This window comes from Myotis myotis, unplaced genomic scaffold, assembly GCF_014108235.1.
Source record: "Myotis myotis isolate mMyoMyo1 unplaced genomic scaffold, mMyoMyo1.p scaffold_m19_p_16, whole genome shotgun sequence".
In the NCBI taxonomy this organism is placed as follows: Eukaryota; Metazoa; Chordata; class Mammalia; order Chiroptera; family Vespertilionidae; genus Myotis; species Myotis myotis.
This window is the reverse complement of record NW_023416320.1, coordinates 39,672,302-39,693,854: the sequence shown is the minus strand read 5'-3', so window position 1 is coordinate 39,693,854 and position 21,553 is coordinate 39,672,302. Positions and strand designations below refer to the sequence as shown.

The 21,553-nt window shown below is 44.2% G+C and overlaps 1 protein-coding gene and 1 long non-coding RNA gene across 3 annotated transcripts; one reads left to right on the top strand and one right to left on the bottom strand.

Annotated features, from left to right (window-relative positions):
- Positions 1–544: 544 nt before the first annotated feature.
- Positions 545–20,932, bottom strand: LOC118670950. 2 transcript variants are annotated; one of them, XR_004972525.1, is made up of 4 exons: positions 20,697–20,932; positions 3,765–3,911; positions 2,682–2,847; positions 545–926 (listed from the first exon to the last, which is right to left on the bottom strand). It is a non-coding gene; the product is annotated as an uncharacterized LOC118670950 (long non-coding RNA). The 2 variants fall into 2 exon arrangements; XR_004972526.1 differs by lacking the exon at positions 545–926 and adding an exon at positions 936–1,875.
- LOC118670949 (40S ribosomal protein S24-like) lies at positions 8,854–9,398 on the top strand. The gene has a single exon (XM_036338558.1). The coding sequence runs from the start codon at positions 8,894–8,896 to the stop codon at positions 9,284–9,286; it is 393 nt and encodes a 130-aa protein (XP_036194451.1). The 5' UTR covers positions 8,854–8,893; the 3' UTR covers positions 9,287–9,398.
- Positions 20,933–21,553: the final 621 nt, after the last annotated feature.

Genomic DNA, 21,553 nt, shown 5'->3' with positions numbered 1-21,553 from the left:
AAGCTGACAGAGCAGGAAGTATTGCCTGGAGATGGAGAAACGAAATTCCCAAGGTCATTGTTTGAGCACCTACATCCAGTTTTCCATGAAGTTACCCCCAAATCTTTCAGTTGCATGAAACAAAATGTTCCCCTTTTTGCTCTTTGAGAGGTTTTTCTTCCACTTGTAATTTAAAGAGACCTACACGAATTTAGGCAAAGAGAGAGAAAGAAACTGCCTGCAATAACATGTGGGAACCCTAGGTGTGTGGTACACAGCAGGCGCTCAATAAATAACGGGGGACCGTCTACCTAAGCTTTCTGCACCTCTTTTACACTTCAGTCAAGACATCATCATGGGAGCAAACGTTGAGCGAGTTCCAGTATTGTCCAACTCCCTCCACCTCCCCAATCGCGAATGTTCCACAACTTGAAATAAAACCTGTCTACGCATCCATAGCAGTCCCCAAAGCAAGTAAGAAAAGGAAGCAAGGTGGCCAGTGAACATGGCCTTTCCTTCTTTCCCTTCCTACTTTGAGAAAGTATTTTTATTAGTATTAGGTCATTTTCATATAAATTATCCCCAGCTGTTTCACCCTCAGCTTCTGCCAAATGGCTCGGAACAATTCCCAGCATTGTGTCAATGATGGCGGCAGGTCACGTCTGGCTCAGTCCTCAGCTGCAGCGCAGTGGGTTTGTATGCTAGGGCTTGTCTGCTCTGCAAGCGCTGAAGTCCTGGAGGCTAGGAGCAGGCTTCCCGTGGAACACTCAGTGCCTAATGCAGCGTCTCACACGCTGAAGGCACCTAGTGACATTCGCTGATTGACTAAGTGAACGATTCAGCCTCGGTCTCCCTTCATGTGTAGGAGAAAGCAGGGGTGTTCTTTCGAGATGAGCCAGGCCACAGAGTCCAAAGCAGATCATTTACCTCCCGGGAGCAACTCTTCACTGCAGGAAAGGAGTTTATTTCAGAGATAGTGGGGAGCACAAAAGTAGCCGGAGGGGGGCGGGGGAAGGAGGGCTGGAGAACAGACCTCACTGTCTATAAACAAAGCCCCATTTCAAACCACAGATCTGGCCAGATAAGGAAACCAGCTCCACCTGAGCCCCGGAGGGAGTGCTGCTGTGGCCACCAGGGCCACCAAAATGCAGGCGGATACTTTCCCATGCTCCTCACGTCTGAGCGGCAGACTCATGCCGACGCCTCTGGCGGGTAGATTCTGGGTCCATCCCTGCATCCCTGCGGCAAAGGGGCCCTGAGCCTGAGCCGACGTCTCTGCTGGGCGGTAACAGCTCATTGTGAGGGGCTCCCCTACTACAGAAAGGCCCCCCAAAGGGTGATGGACGGCCATGAGCCTGGCACATGCTCACTACTTTGGAACTCAGAAGCTCAGGCAGGAAGTCACCTGCGTGAGTTGCCTGCCACCTGCCCAGGCCCCTAAGAGGGCAACACCTGACTCCAGGTCCCCCTGAGCTGGAGCTTCGGGCTCTCCCCCTCGGTCTGCGGTCTGACATTGGCCCCCAGGCCAGCCCTGAGCAGGGAGGACCCTGGAAGGGATACGAGAAAGGTGTGGAGGTTTAAGAACCATCTCAAATGATTGGTGGAAAGTAAATGCTAAGGAATTTATAGCCATTATCTCAGGGCTTTGTGAGGCAGGTTGAAATTCCCTTCACTCCACATCAAAGCAATGAACCGAAGAGAAGGTTCTTGGACTGGTTGGCCCCGCACTGCCCATCCGGCTCCGTGTCTCCCGCCTTCTCTCATGGGTCCCCTTGTACTCTGACAACATGTTCAAATCCGTTGGCTCTTCCATTTTGAAAACTTCTCAACTGAAATACAAGGTCTTTTCCTTTCTCAGTTTCCCAAGTGTTTATTCAGGTAGATTTTCCAAAACTCCTTGAACAAAACAATGCAGACGTTGAAAAATACTCACAGATTGTTTTAAAAAAGCTTAAATTATCTCCACTCCCTGCCTGTATGGACCTGGAATCCGATGTCTCACAATTGCTGGGAAGGCTTCTCTCTCTCTGGGAAGTGACAGACAGGTCATCACAGCCTGCCACACAGCCCATACGGTGCTCTCAAACCAGCAAAACAACATTTACCCTCACGGCACGCACGTTCTGTAGTTACTGCTTATGTGAAAATAAACCTCAGCAGACAGCTATGAGAAAAATCACTTCAAAACAGAGCCCCTCACTTGCCAACACTGCCCACATGTTTACCGATGCGTGCAGGCCATTTACATGCAGTGGCCTCCGCTAAGGAACTAACAGTTCACAAATTGCTCCAAGAGTCAATCGTGTTGACAAGGAGACAACATGGAATTGAAAAATGCTGTCAACGCCGTGATTTGTCTGCAAATTATCCACGATAATCAGTGATTCCTGATTTCATTATTTCTCCCAGCACCCACTCTAGGGGCGCTAAGTGTGTTTTGGTGACATGATCCGGTGAGGACATGGCCCAGTATCGTTCCCTCATGCCTTTTATTGGAAGGCAGCTGTTGCCATGGCGAGACCTAGGTGTGAATCGTGGCTCTGTCTCTTGCTGTAGGACTTTGGGTACATTATTTTACCTCCCTAACACTCCATTTTTCTATCTTAGCACTGATATACCCTCAGGATGCTTTGAGAGGGCCAAACTGAAGGCATTAACAAGCAGGGATGCAATACATGTTAGTATATGTAACATATACTCACAGTATACATTTCCTCTTGAATTCGGAGATAGGGATAGATATTACTTGGTAGATATACTGATGGACTTCATTTCCACCGGGCTAATATGCTTTACAACAGACCAGGAGGAGATCAGACCAGGACCACAACTGAAAATATGCGAAAACCTCTTTCTCATCTCCAATTCCTATAAGTGACAAGAAAAAAGTGTAATTGAAAACAGCATTAGAAAGTAAAACTTAGTGCTCTCCATAGGCCAGAAATTATAGAAATTCCTGAAAAATTAAAGGCAGATGAGTTTCTAATAAAGGGAAAAAATAATAGCCAAAACAATGGAAGAGGACCGAGGGAGAGGGTGAGAATGAATGTCTGTGGGGTCCAAGCTGAGGGAGGATCTGGGTTCGAGCAGAAGGGTGATTGGTGGAGGTAGAGGCATCGGAAAGCTTGAGCCCTTTGTCCCTCTGCTTCCTGTGGCCCAGGTAGAGGCTTCCGCCCAAGGTGGGAGCAGTGCACAGCCAGACAGAGGTGGTCCCTGGTCCCGGGCCTGGGGACGGTACTTACTGCCACCTGGAAGGAAGGGGCCTCCATCGCCCACAGGCCACAGGCCACAGCTCCACCTGGAACCCTGGAGACAGGCCAGGTAACCGGGTCCAGCAGAGACGTACTAACCAACCCCGCAAATACTGAAGGGAAAGTAGTCCTCAGAATGAAGGCACCACCGTCATCACGTGGGTAAACTAGCAGCCAAAGAAGCAAAGGTGATGGAATAAACCAATGGGACTTTAGAAGATGTAGGTGCCGTACATGTAGTTAACATCCTCAGAGGAATAAGAGAGGAGAATGGCTCCTTTTAACTAAAACTGGTTCTTATGAACAACAACTGGGAAACTTGGAAAGGAAAATTGTGGTTATTGGGCCGGGGGGGGGGGGGGGGAGTTAACTCAATAAATGTGCTGAATAACAGAAAATATATAATTGAAGAATGATTACTTGGTTAGAAGATACAACTGAGGGATTCTCCTGGAACACAGCTCTCAGAGGACAAATAAATGATAAATGTTAAAAAAAATAAATTTCAAAAGAATAGAGAGAAGAAATACTCACAGATTAACAAGAAAGAAAAAGACTTTCAGAAAAGATTAAAAAATCCTCATAATAAATGGATTCAACAAATGTCCAGCAGGATGAAAGAAAATAGACCAACAGCCAGGCACACCAAGATGACATTCTGTGGCTGGGGGTGGAGATTAGCTACAAAGAAATAAGAATCAGACCGTCATGAGTTTTCTCATAGAAAATACTGAATGCAAAAATACACTAAAATAGTATTTTCCATTTTATATGGTAAAATAATTATCATTTTGAAAGTCTATATTCAGTCTCAGGGTCAATAAGAAATAAAGCTATTATAGACATGCAAGAATATAGGAAGTCTTCCACCTACATTTTACTAGCTGGAATAATATTTTAAAAATCAGCCCTGACCAAAAACTACCCGACCAAGCCCTGGCTGGTGCTTCTCAGGGGTTAAATGTCAGCCTGCAAACTGAAGTATCATGTGTTCTATTCTGGATCAAGGGCACATACCTGGGTTGCAGGTTCAATTGCCAGCCCAGTCAGGGTACATGCAGGAGGCAACCAATCAATGTGTTTCTCTCACATCAGTGTTTCTCTCACATCAATCTTTCTCTCTCTCTCTCTCTCTCTCTCTCTCTCTCTCTCTCTCTCTCTCTCTCCCCTCTCCCTCTTCCTCCCTCCCTCCCTTCCACCCTCTTTAAATATCAATGGGAAAAATATCCTCTGATGAGGATTAACAAAAAACAACCTAATTTAAGAGAAAAAAGTGATACACTCAAAATGATGGTGACAACTCCAAATGATCTTGGCATGAAAGATGGTGGCCAGGGAAAGAGAAGAAAGTAGAATTGTGGCAGGGAGATTCAGGACAGAAAGGAGGAAGTAAAAGTGGGCTTTTGTTCTTATCTGGTTTAGGGAAAGGATGTAGATATTAACTCATTCTATATGTTGATACTAAAAATACGCTAACAGGTAAGTGGTAAAAACCTTAATCACCAAAAGACAGATAAGAGTTCACTTCCAAATCAATGAAGGTAGGGAAATGAAACCTTGAAAACTCCATCTTCACCCAAAAGTCAGAAATGGGATTAAAGGTAGAGGTCAGGGCAAGGAAGAGAAAGAAACTAAGGAAAAGATAAGTAGAAATCAAGAATGCAAGAATAAATCCAATGTATACAAAAACCACAATAAGTGTGAAAGTGTTAGATAGTCTATTAAAAAACAAAGCCCATTACTTGTTTTTCTAATCCAGCCAAATGCTTTTTATAAAAAAAGGGCCTTTAATTCAGGTCACAAAACAAAATTTACTCTCAAAAACAATACACAGGAACATTCTAGCTGCGTATTCCACAAAGCCCAATAGGCACTTGGAGTCATTCAAAAAGTTATATATATTTTTCATTATTATTTTCAGTGTCTGGAAGCTATAAATGACAGTAAGTTTCCTTTTGTTGCCCTAACCGGTTCAGTGGATAGAGCGTCAGCCTGTGGACTGAAGGGTCAAGGGCACGTACCTTGGTCGTGGGCACATCCCCAATGGGGGTTGTTCAGGAGGCAGCTGATCAATGTTTCTAACTCTCTATCCCTCTCTCTTCCTCTCTGTTAAAAAAAAAATCAATAAAATATATATTTTTTAAAAGATTACTTTTGTTCATTCTTGCCCAAAGGTCTCAAATTTCTTCTCTGGGACTTAATCTTCCTTTCCATCCTGAAAACACCTTTGACCTAGACATGTAAGCACCGTAATTAAAACTAAGCTCTTACTTAGTTATGGCTATGTGCAGCTCTATTGAGCTCCAAATGTAACCCCTGAAAAACAAACAATTTCAAAGTTTTAAAATCAATTGATAGAGTAACATAAAATGCCTTTCTATTCAGCAAAATAAAAGCATGCGATGGGGTGAATGACAATAATTCTGTTGTTCCACCAGGAATAGCCATCTTTAATTCAAGATTATTTTTGGCTTCACTTCCTAAGGAATATAAATGTCTAATCGTGATGCTGTGCACCTGAAGCTAGCATAATATTGTATGTCAACTCTAACTGAAAAATAAATTTGTAAAAAGATTTCTTTCTTTTCCTCCTAACCTGTAGCCAAATATTCATGACAAAGCGAGGGGTTTTATAAAATACTACCAGAGAGGGACTGAATCTGTGGAGATATCTTTGCATAGCACCGATGAAGGGAATTTATAACTTTAGGCTTACTAAGTATTTCTAGATGATGCTTGAAGAATATAATGCATGTTGGACCACTACCTCCACCCCATTCCATTTTCAACACAGAAATTCTTATGGGAATGCTTTTACTCTTAAATTACCCTCCTATTTAATACTATGCTGCAGTAAAAAAGAAGGAATTCTTACCATTTGCAACAGCATGGATGGAACTGGAGAGCATTATGCTAAGCGAAATAAGCCAGTTAGAGAAAGATAAATATCACATGATCTCACTCCTATGTGGGATATAATGATCAACATAAATTGATGAACAAAAATAGATCCAGAGACAAGGTGGCACTGAGCAAACCATCCAACCTCGGGGAGGGGGCGGGTTAGAGGTCAACCAAAGGACTTGTATGCGTGCATATTAGCATGACCAATGGACACAGACACCGGGGTAGTGGGGGTTTACCCTTAGGGGTGGGAGTGGTGTGGGGGGGGAGGGGTGTTAATCGGGGGAGAAACGAGACATGTAATACTTTAAACAATCAAAAAAAATTACCCTCTTGTTTTACTCATAAAGGTCTGGTGTTTACATTGATTTTTCAAGAATAACACTAAAGTTTGGACAGCCCCAATGGGGCTGGGAACCTTTGCATTTTAGAGCCATGCCATTCTCTAGATTGAGGGGCAAAATAATTCATTCTCCACCCCTTTCCTATTGAGTTACCAACCCCCAGCTCTCCAGAGACCCATCTCCAATCCCACAGAATGTGAAGCCCTGCTCAGAGGTTGAATGTCATCCGCACGTTCTCAGAATGCTTGCCGAAGGGAGTTCAAATCCTGGTGTACTGGCCAGTGTCTCCTTCACCCTTCCTTTCGCAAACTTGATCTCTGCCTTCTAATCTGGTAACCCAATGTTCCCTGGGGCCAGTTATCACCCAGTTCCACAATCTACAAAACTTAGCCAGGCACAGAGCCATCTCTGAAATCAAAGCTCAGGCCTCCTCTCAACGCCAAACTTTTGATCTGCCATTTGTTCTCTCTGCCCTTCCCTCCCAGGATCATGGCCCAGATGGCACTCTTCGTTGGTGCTATGTCCCGCTCCTGACACAGAACAACCGAAGTTCTCATTTCCACATATGGAAGCAAGGGTTCAGAACGGAGGGTGCTACACCATGTAAGGGCATAGACTTCTCAAGGCATTTCAAAGATTTGGATATCTGCTACCACAACTGATCATTCTTCAAGTTATGTTGACTAAGCTATAAATATTTTAGCAGTGGATTCACTCATGTTTTAAAGACACTGCGCACTTACCCAAACACAGGTTCGTTATCCATAGAATATTTCAGGTAGCTGAGGCAACATCCTTTTACATGTAGTAAGGGAGTACAAAACAGTTAAAGAGATGGGATAGATTTGCACTAGTATCTTACTCATAAAAGTGAGGAGGTGAAACCTTTTATTTTATTTTATTTTTGGGGAGTTACTAAGCAAGGAACCCAAATAGACTAGAAATTTTAATGATGAGAATCCAATAGCAGAATAAAAGCCAATTCTCATTTACGTACCTCTATGCAGAATTATTTAGATGGAGAGGTGGGGGAGAAGGAAGAGAGGAAGGCAGGGAAGGGAGAGGAAGGGAGAGGAAGGGAGAGGAAGGGAGAGGAAGGGAGGGAGGGAGGGACCTAAACAAGTCACACATGAAAGAAAATATTTGAGTTTGGAGGTAGAGATTTTGAGACCTAGTAGGAAAAAGGTGTGAAGTTACTGTAATAAATGGCACCATATGTAACTAATCCTATTTCCAATCAAAATTTAAAACCAAAACAATTTGTATGATCAATTATTGTTAAGAGACTGTGCAAGGCACCAGAAGAGATACAAAGAATAGTACATTTTCTTAAATAGATAACTCCTCTGCTTAAAAGAATTCGGTAACTTCCTCTGCAGGGTTCAAAAGATGCCCATGACTAGGTCCCTGAGCATCTCCTTACATCCCATAACCCAATGATGCCAAACTGTGTTAGGATTCTCCTATTTCACTTTTTCATATCTATGCACATGCTGTTCAATAGCTTGTCCACCCATCCAGGAAGTATTATTCATCCTTCAAAACCTGACTCAGTTATCTCCTCTTCTGTGAGAGAATTTACAGGTGTTATCTCCTAGTTGGTGTGACAAACGAGCCTTCAGCAAGCCATGCCCTCTTTTGCCATCAATGACTCTCCATTTGAAATGCAACTTCTGGCACCCTGGCCAGGGTGTCTCAGTTGCTTAAGCTGGTGTCCTGTGCACCGAAAGGTTGCCGGGTTCAATTCCAGCCAGGGCACATGCCCAGGTTGCAAGCTCGATTCCCAGTAGAGGGTATGCAAGAGGCAGCTGATCAATGTTTTGCTCTCACATCAAAGTTTCTCCCTGTCCCTTCCTCTGTCTCTAAAAATCCATTTTTAAATCCTTTTTAAAAAAATAAACGGAATGCAGCTTCTGGCTTATTCCCAAGCCCTGCTGGAGAGTGAATGCCAGACGATGGGACATCAAGAGACACAGCGATTTGAACTATCATGACCTGGGTGTTCATTTGATCCACCAAATTATAAAACCTACTGTGCACAGCAGCACATGCATTTACACTGGAAAGGGTACAACATAGACTAGCCTCGATGAGTTTGGGAGACACAGCTCTTCCTCAGCCCACCTGTGGTGACATTGGAAGTTCTCTGGGATCAGCTGAGAGAGGGAGGAAATGCTTGGGCCTGATGACAGACAGATCGGCACTGTATGTCTTTCAGGCCATGGGCACAACTTTGGAGTGTACATTTGCTTGTCTGCTTCATGAGAAGGAAAAAAAAATGGTTGAGGTCTAGATCTACACTGACACATGGGCAAGGGCTAACAGTGTTGGCTGGCTGGTCAGGGACCTGAAAAGAACAAGATTAGAAAACTGGTGCTCTTTTCCTCCCTGGCTGCTTGAAGACCAACCTTCATCATGAATGACACAGTAACCATCCGGACCAGGAAGTTCATGACCAACAGACTACTTCAGCGGAAGCAAATGGTCATTGATGTCCTTCACCCTGGGAAGGCAACAGTACCCAAGACAGAAATCCGGGAAAAACTAGCCAAAATGTATAAGACCACACCGGATGTCATCTTTGTGTTTGGATTCAGAACCCACTTTGGTGGTGGCAAGACCACTGGCTTTGGCATGATTTATGATTCCTTGGACTACGCAAAGAAAAATGAACCCAAACACAGACTTGCAAGACATGGCCTATATGAGAAGAAGAAGACCTCAAGAAAACAGAGAAAGGAACGCAAGAACAGAATGAAGAAAGTTAGGGGGACTGCAAAGGCCAACGTTGGTGCTGGCAAAAAGTGAGCTGGAGATTGAACTACAGAAGGAGTAAAGATTCTTCGGTGACTTTATCTGTGATGGTTGTGCAGATTTTTCATGAGAGATTTAATAAACTATAAACTTTAAAAAAAAAAAAGAAAAAAGAAAGAAAACTGGTGACAAGGAAAAGCTATGTGAATGGACAAGATATGTGAAGGACTCTTAACACGGACGTGAAGTATGAAGGTACCGACCACAAGGATCCCTTTGTAGGAAGCTCTTGATCAAGACAAAACGACCTACTCTGCGTGTCAGACAGCCTCTTTCCTTGGCCTCCGCAGTGTTTGCTTGATGGGCCCATGTAAGAAGTGGCGCTATAGCAGGGCTGAGGCTGTGCACGGACGCCCCAAGCTTATCTAGCTGCCCCGCCTGTTGAGTGCCCAGCCTGCCCACACCAAAGCCCTGATATAACGCGATTTCCCAGAGTTCCAGCCAGTCACCGGGAAGCAGGTAAGTTAAACTGGACTTCTTCCATGAGTGCAGGGGGAGTAAATTTGTCCTCATGTTAGACTCATATGCTGGGTGCAGATTTGCTTTCTCTGTCTAAAGTGCTTTTTCCAACACCTCCGTACATGGACTTACAGAATGCTTTCATCCTTGGCATCAGTGTCCCACACAATTTTAATTTTTAAATTCCTCCTTTAGGCAAAGGAAGAATAGCAAAGAATTCACATACATTTTACTCATTGGTTTTACCATCCAAAAATAACTGGCTTGCAAGAGAAAGATAAGTATCACGTGATCTCACTCATATGTGGAATCTAATGAACAAAACAAACTGAGGAACAAAATAGATCCAGAGACATAGAGGCACAGAACAGAGTGATGAATCTCAGAGGGAAGGCGGGGTGGGGAAGTGGGTGGGGAGAGATTAATTGGGGAACTTATATGCATATATGCATAGCCCATGGACACAGATAATATTATGGTGAAAGCCTGGGAGGGGCAGGGGCGAGGTGAAGAGGGTCAATGTGGGGGGAAAGAGAGGACATCTGTAATACTTTCAATAATAAAGATAATTTTCTTAAAAAAATGGCTTGATAAAATGGCAGAATGGCCCGTTCAAAAATCAGCTATTGCACCAGCTGGAGCCCACACACCGTGAGGCTGGGGTGCTAACCTACAGGATATGGTAATATAGGCCTTAAACCAGCTTCTGCTAGATAGTCCTGTCTCTCCAGGAACCAGAAGGAGGAGATAGAAGTACTCCCTCACCATTCTATCTAGTAAGTTTTTCATCTCGTCCCCATAACTCAAAGAAATTTTGTATCCTATCAAAGGGACGTTGAGCTCAGTAAGTGTAGATGTCCTAGTGTCCAAGGAAAGCACACTGCTGCCAGAAAACACAATCACTCTTCCAATGAATTCTGAAGCCCTCGTCTGGCCTTTTTAAAATTCTGGCGCCTCTGAGTCAACAGACAGAGGACGAAGGTCACTCCGCTGACCAGGGTGATCGATCCCAATTACCAGGAGGAAATTGGGTTGTTGTTACAAAATGGAGGCACGAAAAACTGTGTTGGAAACACAGAGATCCCCTAGAGCCGTGGTCGGCAAACTGCAGCTTACGAGCCACATGCGGCTCTTTGGCCCCTTGAGTGTGGCTCTTCCACAAAATACCACGCGCGGGCGCGCACGTACAGTGCGATTGAAACTTCGTGGCCCATGCGCAGAAGTCAGTATTTTGTGGAAGAGCCACACTCAAGGGGCCAAAGAGCCACATGTGGCTCGCGAGCCGCAGTTTGCCGACCACTGCTAGAGCATCTCTTAGTACTGTCTTGCCCAATAGCCTTGGTCAGTGGAAAACTGCAGCTACTCAATTAAGACAAAAATCCAAGGATGCAGACCCCCTAGGGATGAAGGTTTGGGTTACTTCACTAGGTAAAGCACCATGTTCAGGTGAGATGTTAGCAGGGAAAGCAGGGAATGGTTGCTGGACAAAAGTCAATTAAGTCTTGTGACAAGCTATAGCGGTAGAAAATGTAGCAGCTGCATTTTGTATTCATTATTTCTTTTCCTCTTCTTCCCCCATATCCTTGTATATATGAAGAACACTGGTGATTGCTAGTTTTCTGAGAATATGACCAGATTGATGACATCAGTGCCAATGATTAACTGAAGGAGCTGATGGGACCATGTTACCTGTGTTGGGACACTAACATTTACTGACTGAAGGACGAGAGTTGATATAGAGAGGCAAGAAGAATGGAGTGTGTTGGATATCTTCTTTTGCCCTCCAAACCTACTCTCCACTCTCCTCCACCCCATTCTCCTCTCCCAGAAGGTTGACCTCTAAGGACTAAATCAATAAATGTATCAATAAACGTCCTTGCCTCCTGATCTCTGGTTGAGGGACATCAGGGAGATCTGAGGACAGAAGTAGAAGGAGGATGGGGTATTTATTTCCTCCACCCATCTCCCTCTCTGTAAAGTGCCCAGTCCTTCCCTCTAAGATTTCCGCTCTGGGCAGGGACCCTGGAGCATTCTCTCTCTCTCTCTCTCTCTCTCTCTCTCTCTCTCTCTCTCTCTCTCTCTCTCTCCCCCCCCCCCCCGCCCTCCCACTGTCTCTGTAGGTTTCAGTAACCTTTTCCATCAACCCTTCAGAAGCCCTGCATAGCTAGCCCCTAGATCCTGCTCTATCCCTGGTAAGTTCCCTGTACTCTGACCTGTGAATAGTCTCTGCTAGCTTCTCTTCCATTCATCCTGTGGATGGGCCATCTGTTTGCTGCTGTGACACTGACAGACAAGTATCCTTCTCGCGCACTAAGATAGGAGTTCCTTGAGGGCAGAGTCTGTGCCTTAGTCATTGTCATACTCTCCAGAGCTTAACCAGTGCCTGCTTTATAATAGGTGCTTGTTGAACATTTGCTGATTGAATGAATGATAAAGTACAAACACCTATTATACCGGTCAGATTATGAATTGTAACAGCAGAGGCCATCGCACAACAAGGAGAGACAGTGGGTTTAAAAACCAGTCTACACAGAGCTGGCACAGAGCTGCCTTAGCCTGACCCAGAGAAAGGGGTACTTTTTTGTAATTATCCAGCTTATTAATTGGGGTACCTTTTGGTGACATGCACAAAGAAATGGTATATTCTAGCAGGTGGTCTTGCATAAGAAAAATATGTGACTCAAATACTTCGGGCAATCAGAGAAAAGGTTTATATCTGCTTGGGAACAACAAAGAAAACTTCAGCTAGGACACATCTCATAATTACATTTACCATGAGATAAATGCATTACTATTCAGTCACTTACTTATAATATATTTAAAAATTGTAAATACCATATAAGGATGAAGTAGGGTCTTTCTAGCCAAGTCTACACAACCTCAGACAAATCATAATGGCATTTTTTCCAACTCCGGCCCAATTAGTTGAGGGCTAACCACGTAGTGGGAGATGCTTCCCAGTACACAGCTGCATAAGGAAGTGGCTGAGCGCATTTGTCACATGTTCTAATTTGGCCACAGGTGTACAGACCAGGATTTACGTAAAGCTTGAGTTCTCTCAGAGAAAGAAGATAAATGATCCAAGACCAATACATGTTTTTCAGGTTGCTAAACGAATCCCTAAGCACTATGAGATAAATAATCCAAAACATAAATGACAATACCATGTTCCAATCCCACCTGATAAATACTAGTAATGGTACAGAGAATGCCAAATGCTCAACTAAATTGCTATTAAGAAGACGAATCGGGGATTGGCGCCTGCTACAAAACCTCTCTTTATTTGGTAAATCAAGGTTCATTTCGATTACTTGCAGGAAATACTGAATCTGATTTTGCAATGATATTTTAAATCTTTGGGATAGACCCCAAAACTCTGATATTAGCATTCGTGACATTCTCGGGTACTTAGTAAAAATTACAGGGTTTGGGGTTTGTGAAAGAATTAGTAAGCCTTCACATTCACAAAGGAGAGTTTATTTTCAGATTTCCGGGCACAAGTGGATAACTCAATAGAGAACTCATGCACTTTAATGGTTCTGTGTGACCAGTCCTTTAGCAAACAAGGGAGGCAGCTTTAGTTACTCCGCTGCACTGGGCTCATGTAAACCACACCTGTTCAGGAGGGTGTCTGGGGAATTCTGCAAGCTCTGACCTGCATCTCCTCATTTAGAATGAACGAGAGTTTGCTCCTATGTCATATTTATGTCTCACGTTTCAGGACCCTCTGACGGGGAGCAAAGCTAGTTTGCCGTTTTGCCAGGCACTCCCAAAGAAAATGCCTCCTTTCACATTGTTCTAAGCCAGGCTAACGTAGATTCAAATTCTAATATTCCTGTTATTTTAACTGTGTGGACTCTAAGTTGTTCCGTTTTCCCTGTTTATAAAATTGGGCTAACAATAATTATCTTACAGGAATGTAAAAATGCATATAAAGTATCTAGTGCAGTACCAGGTGTTTCGTTTTTTAAATATTTACTTCAGAGAGAGGATGGGAGAGGAGAGATAGAAACCTCAATGATGAGAGAGAATCATCAATCAGCTGCCTCCTGCACGCCCCCTACTGGGGATCGAGCTTGAAACCTGGGCATGGGTCCTGACCAGGAATTGAACCATGACCTCCTGGTTCATAGGTCAACACTCAACCAAAGAGCCACATGGGCCGGGCATTACCAGGTGTTTAGTAAGTGGTGGCAGCAGAGGAGTCATCGGTTTTCTTATTGTTACTATTATAAGCAGGACTTCTAAGATACCAATTTGATCACAAGAACCTGCAGTGGTTAGAAAAGAAATTATTCAAAATTATTCAAAAAGTCAGGGTGATCACTAGTAAGTCAGTTGTATTTTATTCAGCGATATGTACCTGGTGATACGATAGGCTTCTTCGAGCCTTTTTACTATATAAAGCATGTGCATACTAAAACAGTCAGAGAACCGGTGAGGCGAGATTTCAGGTGAGGCCTGGCACCCTAAGTCACTGCAGAAAGGGGTTTTTCCTTTGCCGATATTGGTCCAGAATTTAGCATCCTCTGTGAGCCATTGACAGTTTTCACTATTGCCGAAAATATTAGATCTCCATAAAATGATTTCTGATATTTTTGTTGCTATAATTATTGCCATTGTTCACTTAGACATCATCTATAGCTCTTCTGTCAAATCCTAATATATAAAGAGCCAGGGTTCATCATGACCAAAACATCCAGATGGATGACCGAACACCAGGCTGGGGTCCTGGCTGGCGTGGTGGAAGTCAGTCCTGAATGCCAGTGGTGCGGTGGAAGTTGGTCCTGGGTCCTGGCGGCCTGCGGCAGGAGTCAGTCCTGGGAGGGAGCTATGGCTCCCTGCCGTCTGCCATGCTGCCATCGGGCTGGCCTCTTGGTCCCTGCCCCTCCCCCCTGGCCCACAGACCTGGGGAACCAGAGCCATGCTGCAATGGGACTGGACCCTACCTGAGGGGTCCCGGATTGTGAGAGCGTGCAGGCTGGGCTGAGAGACTCCCCTGAGTGCATGAATTTTTGTGCACCAGGCCTCTAGTAAAGAAATAAAAGTCCAAATCTCTTGAGACAGCTGTCCACATATGTTTAAGGGGCCCTTCCAGTAAAACTATAAATCCCAAAATTCCAGCCATGTTATAACATCAGTGTTGAAACACATTTGCATAAGGAATTGGAAACACTTTCACAATGTGCTTAACATCCCACATTATCCACCATCTCCACCTTTCTTCTCCCCCGAGCTTTTCTGAGATGAGTCTAACAATATTAATTTGCCCTCCTCTTTCAAGACATCCAATGTCTTTTTTCCTTGTTCGAATGATTTGATCTCAGAGATGTGGCTTGGAAAAGCCTCAGGAGTGTCAGGTTTTATAACAAACCATGTGGGTAGAGGGTTTTGTTGCATTAGGGTTTTTTTGTTTGTTTGTTTGTTGGCTGATAGCAAACAAGTCTATCTGAAAACACGCTAAGCTCCAGCAGGTGCCCAGAGCTAATTTGGTTGGACCTATTTTTAAAAAGCACCAGCTAAGTTTTATAATAGTCACACGCAATGGCTGTACTGCTTTTCTGTCTTCCTGCAATCCAGGCGCCAGTTATGAAATGTTACTCTAAACATAAGGCCACAAACTGGCCACGGACTAAACAGATCTAAAATACCCAGATCCTGCCCGGCCAGTGTGGCTCAGTGGTTGAGCATCGACCCATGAACAAGGAGGTCACAGTTCAATTCCTGGTCAGGGCACATGCCCGAGTTGCAGGACTGATCCCCAGGAGGGGGCATGCAGGAGGCAGCCGATCAATGATTCTTTCTCTTTCTCAATGTTCTATCTCTTTCTCCCTCTCCCTTCCTCTCTGAAATTATCAAAAATATATTTTAAAATAAATAAATAAATAAAATACCCAGATCCTTAAATCTTCTCACTGATCCCTAGACACCAAGCACGTAGAGGTTTACACTTGAGTGTCCTTGTTAGACATTCCTTCATGAATTCTCTGCGTTTCATGTTCGTAGTTTTCACTGAAATCTAGTGAATTTGGCTCTGGCCATCACGGATGATGTGAAATGCTTCCCATCAGCCAGATTCACACAGATTTGTCGATTCAGCCACCTGCTTGGATTCGGGCTCCCCGGGCAGATACTGACACTCCCTGTGGAATCTCATGGCATCCCCGCCCACTGGCATTCTTCTCCTAACACTCCCAGATTCAACACCCACGTAGGTGTGGTGTTTGAAGAACCCTCAGCTTGAATCTCTCTGATACGGGCATTTAGTCTGGCCTTTCCTTCCTCAAATACAGAAGCTCTACTTGGATTAAGATACAAAGGTTGGATTCTTGGTGTGTTCATTTTTTGTTGTTTTATCTCTATACATACAAGTACAGAAATCACGAATGTTTGTCCTACAACTGAGGCAGCAGGTGCCAGGGGAGGAGCAGGGGTTTTGGTGCCAGCTATACCTGGATCTGAATTCTGGAAAGTCCTCCTGGCACGAGTGAAATCTTGGGCAAGTTACTCACCCTCTCGGACAAAAATAGAGTTAATAATACCTACTTTACAGGATTGTTATGAAGACTAAGTGTGATTATGTATGTAAAATTCTTTTCTTAATATATTTTTATTGATTTCAGAGAGGAAGGGAGAGGGAGAGAGAGATGGAAACATCAATGATGAGAGAGAATCATTAATCGGCTGCCTCCTGCACACCCCACACTGGGGATCGAGCCCGCGCCCCGAGCATGTGCCCTGACTGGGAATCAAGCCATGACCTCCTGGTTCACAGGTCAATGCTCAACCACTAAGCCACGCCAGTCGGGCTGCATGTAAAATTCTTAACCTTACATCAGGTTTATAATATATGCTCAATAAATTCTAGCTTCTTTGCAACTGCCTCTCTTTAAAAATGAAACAACCCAAATTTGTTGCTTTATGTTCACTGTGCCACAGGGAACAGTTCAGCATGGCATAACAAACACTGTCCATCTGACTCGGGAACATGGTCATGGCCACTATGGCTAGCCTCCTCCGGGGAAACTGAGGTGCTAAAGGTGAAGTCGTTTTCCCAAAGCCTCACAGAAGGCAAGTAGGAGGCCCAGACGAGGACCTGAATCACCTAACCCTGTGGTGGGCAAACCGCGGCTCGCGAGCCACATGCAGCTCTTTGGCCCCTTGAGTGTGGCTCTTCCACAAAATACCACGTGGGGGCGCGCACGTACAGTGCGATTGAAACTTCGTGGCCCATGCGCAGAAGTCGGTATTTTGTGGAAGAGCCACACTCAAGGGGCCAAAGAGCCGCATGTGGCTCGCAAACTGCGGTTTGCCGAGCCGCAGTTTACCGACCACTGACCTAACCCTAAATCAGCTTCTTTTTCTCCCATTTCATCATTTGCCATTGATTTTGTTCACCACACTCTGAATTATTTTGTGAAAACCTACTCTAGCTCGTCTCCATCTCAGCAGACTTGGTAAACAGGATTGTGAGCAGACAATGGAGGGGAGCATAGCTGTCAGAGCACGTCCACACTGTCCCTGTCTGTCCCTGTGTCGGTCCCTGCCACTGCAGCCAAGACCATACTGGGGGAAGGGGTCCTGTCAACTCCACAAGACTGGGGTATTAGAGCCAGAGAGGACCACGAAGGGCAGGTGGTGGCCTAAAACCACGGTTAAGATGTGATGACTTCAATGTTGACGTTTTGAGGCTGAAGAGACAATAGGACAGCGAGCTCATTCTCGTGCCCATTCATCCCATTCAGAGGGTTCGCTCTGGAACTAACACTGGGTCCTCTCAGCTGCCCTGGGAGGTCCCAAAACTTAATTCCCAGATACGTGGTCTCAAAAATGCTGCCCAGTGTCTCAGTGTTAAAAAAAAAAAAAAAAGGTGTTTTAAGCATCATTGGAATTCTCTTGTTTCCCTTGATCCTCACAATCACATTGTACTGTAGACAAAACAGGGATTGTTTTTATAAGGAGTGTGAAGTTCAAACATGCCAGCTGGTAAAAGGTGGCACGAGCAGGGGGGCCCAGGTAACCCAACGCCTCATCCTGAACTCTCTGAGTCATCTTGCCCTGCGGGGCCGTGGGAACACTCTCAGTCTCACTCAGCACCGGAAGCATCAAGGGACTTCTGTCAACATCTGGATGAATGGATGGCACCACAAAGGACAGTGGAAGCTGCACGCTCTAGTTTTCTATGAGTTCTGACTCTTACATTGTGAGGGAAACTCCCAGGAAATTCAGCTCAAATAATCAACTCATTTTGGTCCTGTTGGGACAGTCTGTCATATGGTAGCTGATCCAGGTCAAAGCACCCAGAAGGCTCCTGAGGAAGAAACCTCTCGATCAGGGGAGGGTGCACAAAGCAATCTCAAAACAAAACGAGGAAAAGGCCACAAAATTAATGCGCCCCACCTTCGGCCTTCGCTCGGTAGGCGTCTCCAGTTAGCTGCTCTCGGCGGCTGACCCATGGAAATTTGTAAATGTGATTTCAGAAAAGCATGAATGTGATGAAATCATTTGGTCAGCTCAGAAGTCAGACTCATCATGTCTCAAAAGTTGGAGCATGAAAGCGTGTAAAGAAGACAAACCTGTGGCTGGCCTGAGAAAGCAGAGGAGAAACTGACTCAAGCAATACTAACTTGACGACCTATGATGGGGCACGTTTTTGTTACCACGTCTGTCCACACAGTCAACAAAAACCCCTCAGATCAAACAGATGTCTCCTTCCTTAAAATTCCTTTGACTAGTTCATGTTATTATTATGGTTTATAACAGATCGATGAATCAGGTGGACCTGGCCCACCTTTGTCAAAACATCCTTACTTAGACTAGCGATAGACTGGTTCTCCGCAACTGCATTGCTGGGCACTCGAGTCCTGGATTATAATTCTTCTTTAATGGGGCAAGATGGCCTCTCAAAACCCAGACCTTCTTATTATTGGGTCACATTTCTGTTTCAGATTTTAATCTAAATTCAGGGGCATCCAGGGGCAAAACCTTTGATAGCAAAGTCAAAGACACCTACAAGATGGGAGGGGGAGAAGTGTGTGGAATGTTTGGTTTGAGTTCTGGGAAACATTCCTTGTCTCTCTGGTCATAACTGAAGGAGACATTCATCTTCGTATCCATCCCTGTGAAGTGCTAAGTGTGGGGGAATCATACTATTTTACCTCCCAAAACTCAGTCAACACATTATGCATCTGTGGAGGTAGAAAAGTCTCATGTGTCCAAGGCCTATAAGATGCAACAGAGTCTAGCATACAGGGGAGAGACTAGACAGCTACTAAGGAACACCAAAAGTCAATATGTATATACTTCTATCTTTTTTTTTTTTTTGGTTGGGGGGCAGGAATCTTAAAACAGTGATTCCCAAACAACGTTAGCCCGTCCAGGGGACATTTTGGACATTTGTGGGGGTTATTTGGTGATGGAATACTAAAGACATTTAGGGGTGTGGGCCAGAGATGGCCAATGTCCTGGAATGAGCAGGCTGGTGCCACAGTGCGAAGTCCTATTCTGCATCCCATAGGACTTGCTGAGCGCCCTACTCAGCATCCATGTAGGTAAAAACTTATTTATAATGGTCCAAATCCTATGTACATGTTTTAGATTTAAAATCAAATGATTTATGCACTATTTTAATGTATTTGAAGTAAACTAAGGGATTACTGTGCTCTATTTTGTTCCAAACTTCACCAAGAGTTGTTCACCATTTTCAAAAGTCATGTTACTGACATATGCCCCTGGCTGCATCCGAGCCATCAGTAAGCCAACTCTACGTGGAGTGGCTGTCCCTATCACCAGGACTCCTCACACCTGACTCCTTCCTGAAATACGTATCATTTTTACTATAAGTCACTCTTCTTTCTTTTCTCCTTTATGTTACAGTTGAAGTTAAGTGTAGGTAGGTTATATCATCTATGACAGGGGTCCTCAAACTACGGCCCACGCGCCACATGCAAATACAAATATTGTATTTGTTCCCGTTTTGTTTTTTTACTTCAAAATAAGATATGTGCAGTGTGCATAGGAATTTGTTCATGGTTTTTTTTTAAACTATAGTCTGGCCCTCCAACGGTCTGAGGGACAGTGAACTGGCCCCCTGTTTAAAAAGTCTGAGGACCCCTGATCTATGAGCTATATTGTAGGCTAGTAAAGGGAGAGTGGCAGATAATTTTTTATAAAAACAGTTCTGATTTGCTATCTCCATCACTTCTACATTTATCACTTGACACAATAGAGCTAGGAAATTATCAACGGATGAACATTTAATGAGAGACAGGCTACTTAGGCAGTCAGAAAGCATCTCCTTGCAAATTGCTCACTAATTGCAAAGAGAAAAATAGTACTTTATAGTGGAGAAGCCTGGAAAAACACCACCTTAATTAAGTGATCAAGGTTTAGAAAAAAATAAATATATATATATATATATATATATACAGATATTTATTATATATATAAAATGTGTGTGTGTGTGTGTGTGTGTGTGTGTGTGTGTGTGTAGGGGAGGGCAAAATAAAAAAGGAATTAAAGGTTGAAAGAATTATCATTTTAAAATTATTCTGTATTTTATGTGTAAATCTGGGAGGGTTCATGTTATATAAATTATTACTGTTAATTTTCCATTTCGTACATGTAGACAGACTCATGGAAATAGCTAACAAGATAGTAACAATGGATAACAGTGATACTGAGAAAGAAGAAAGAGAATAGCACAGATTGCCAGGAGTCATTAATTTTTAAAACAAATGTGGGTGTGGACATATATTCACACATATCCCTTTATTCTGGTTTGCAAAACTTTTATAAACTCCGTGAGAGTTCTGAACATAAGAGACTCTGATAGAATTTTTATACCAAACAAACAAAACCAAAATCAGACACCTCATTCTCACCCTGCTGGATCCAACAGTGAGGGCTCTCCCAGCATAACCTGCGGCAGCTTCTGCATACTTACGGTCCCAAATGGTGTGCACAGGGCTTCCCTCTGAGGGGCCACGGTCAAAAGCTCCCAAGGACAAACGTTAAGTAAATGATTAGCCCATCAAAGAACTTTCAGGCGATGGGCAGACTAATGACTTCACAGACTTCAGTATCTTCCATGAGACCCCTGAACTTGCCCACGTTGTTTAATGGGGGGTAGTGGCAGGCACTGCCCTGCCCAAGAGAACAGGAACCATTGTCCCGCTCGGAGTCCCAGCACCGCCCAGAAGGAGGGAAGGAGCTTTCTCCTTCTCGGGCAGTTGTCTTTTTCCTGGCAAACAAACCAAGTGCCAGAAAACGTAGCCAGATAGGCAGGGCGAGGGAGGAGGGACGCAGAAGAAGGAGAAAGGCTAAGCAAGAAAAGAGAATCATTAGAAAAAAGTGAAAGATGGTGTCAAGATGGTTACAATCTGAAACGGTCTCAGAAAAATCCGAGTTTTCAAAGCATGGAAAGCCTCTCAAAGCTCCGGAAAGGCATAAGCCTGCAGAAAAACAGGACACCTCCCCCCGGAAGTCGCAACAGTGGGCACGCTTGGGTGAGCGCCATTCATTGCTGGTTGAGTTTCATTTCTTTGTACTAAAGAGCAACTATTCTCACAAGTTACCATCAACCCCAGGGACACCCTGCCAGCACGGTTCCCAGGGCTGTGTCCTGCGGTACTTTTCTCACACCTGTTCCTTCCTATTTGTCTGTCACACGCCCCTCTCCCTTTCACCTGAACAATGGTTACACCTTTCCCAAGCTCCTGAATTAAATCTCATTTTATCCTACAACTACCCAGAAAACAAACAAAGTCATTTGGAGTCATCTCTTCAAGGTTGAGAAGCCTG

Coding starts and splice junctions, on each gene's coding strand:
- LOC118670949 (XM_036338558.1), top strand. CDS start 8,894: ATGAATGACACAGTAACCATCCGGACCAGGAAGTTCATGACCAACAGA.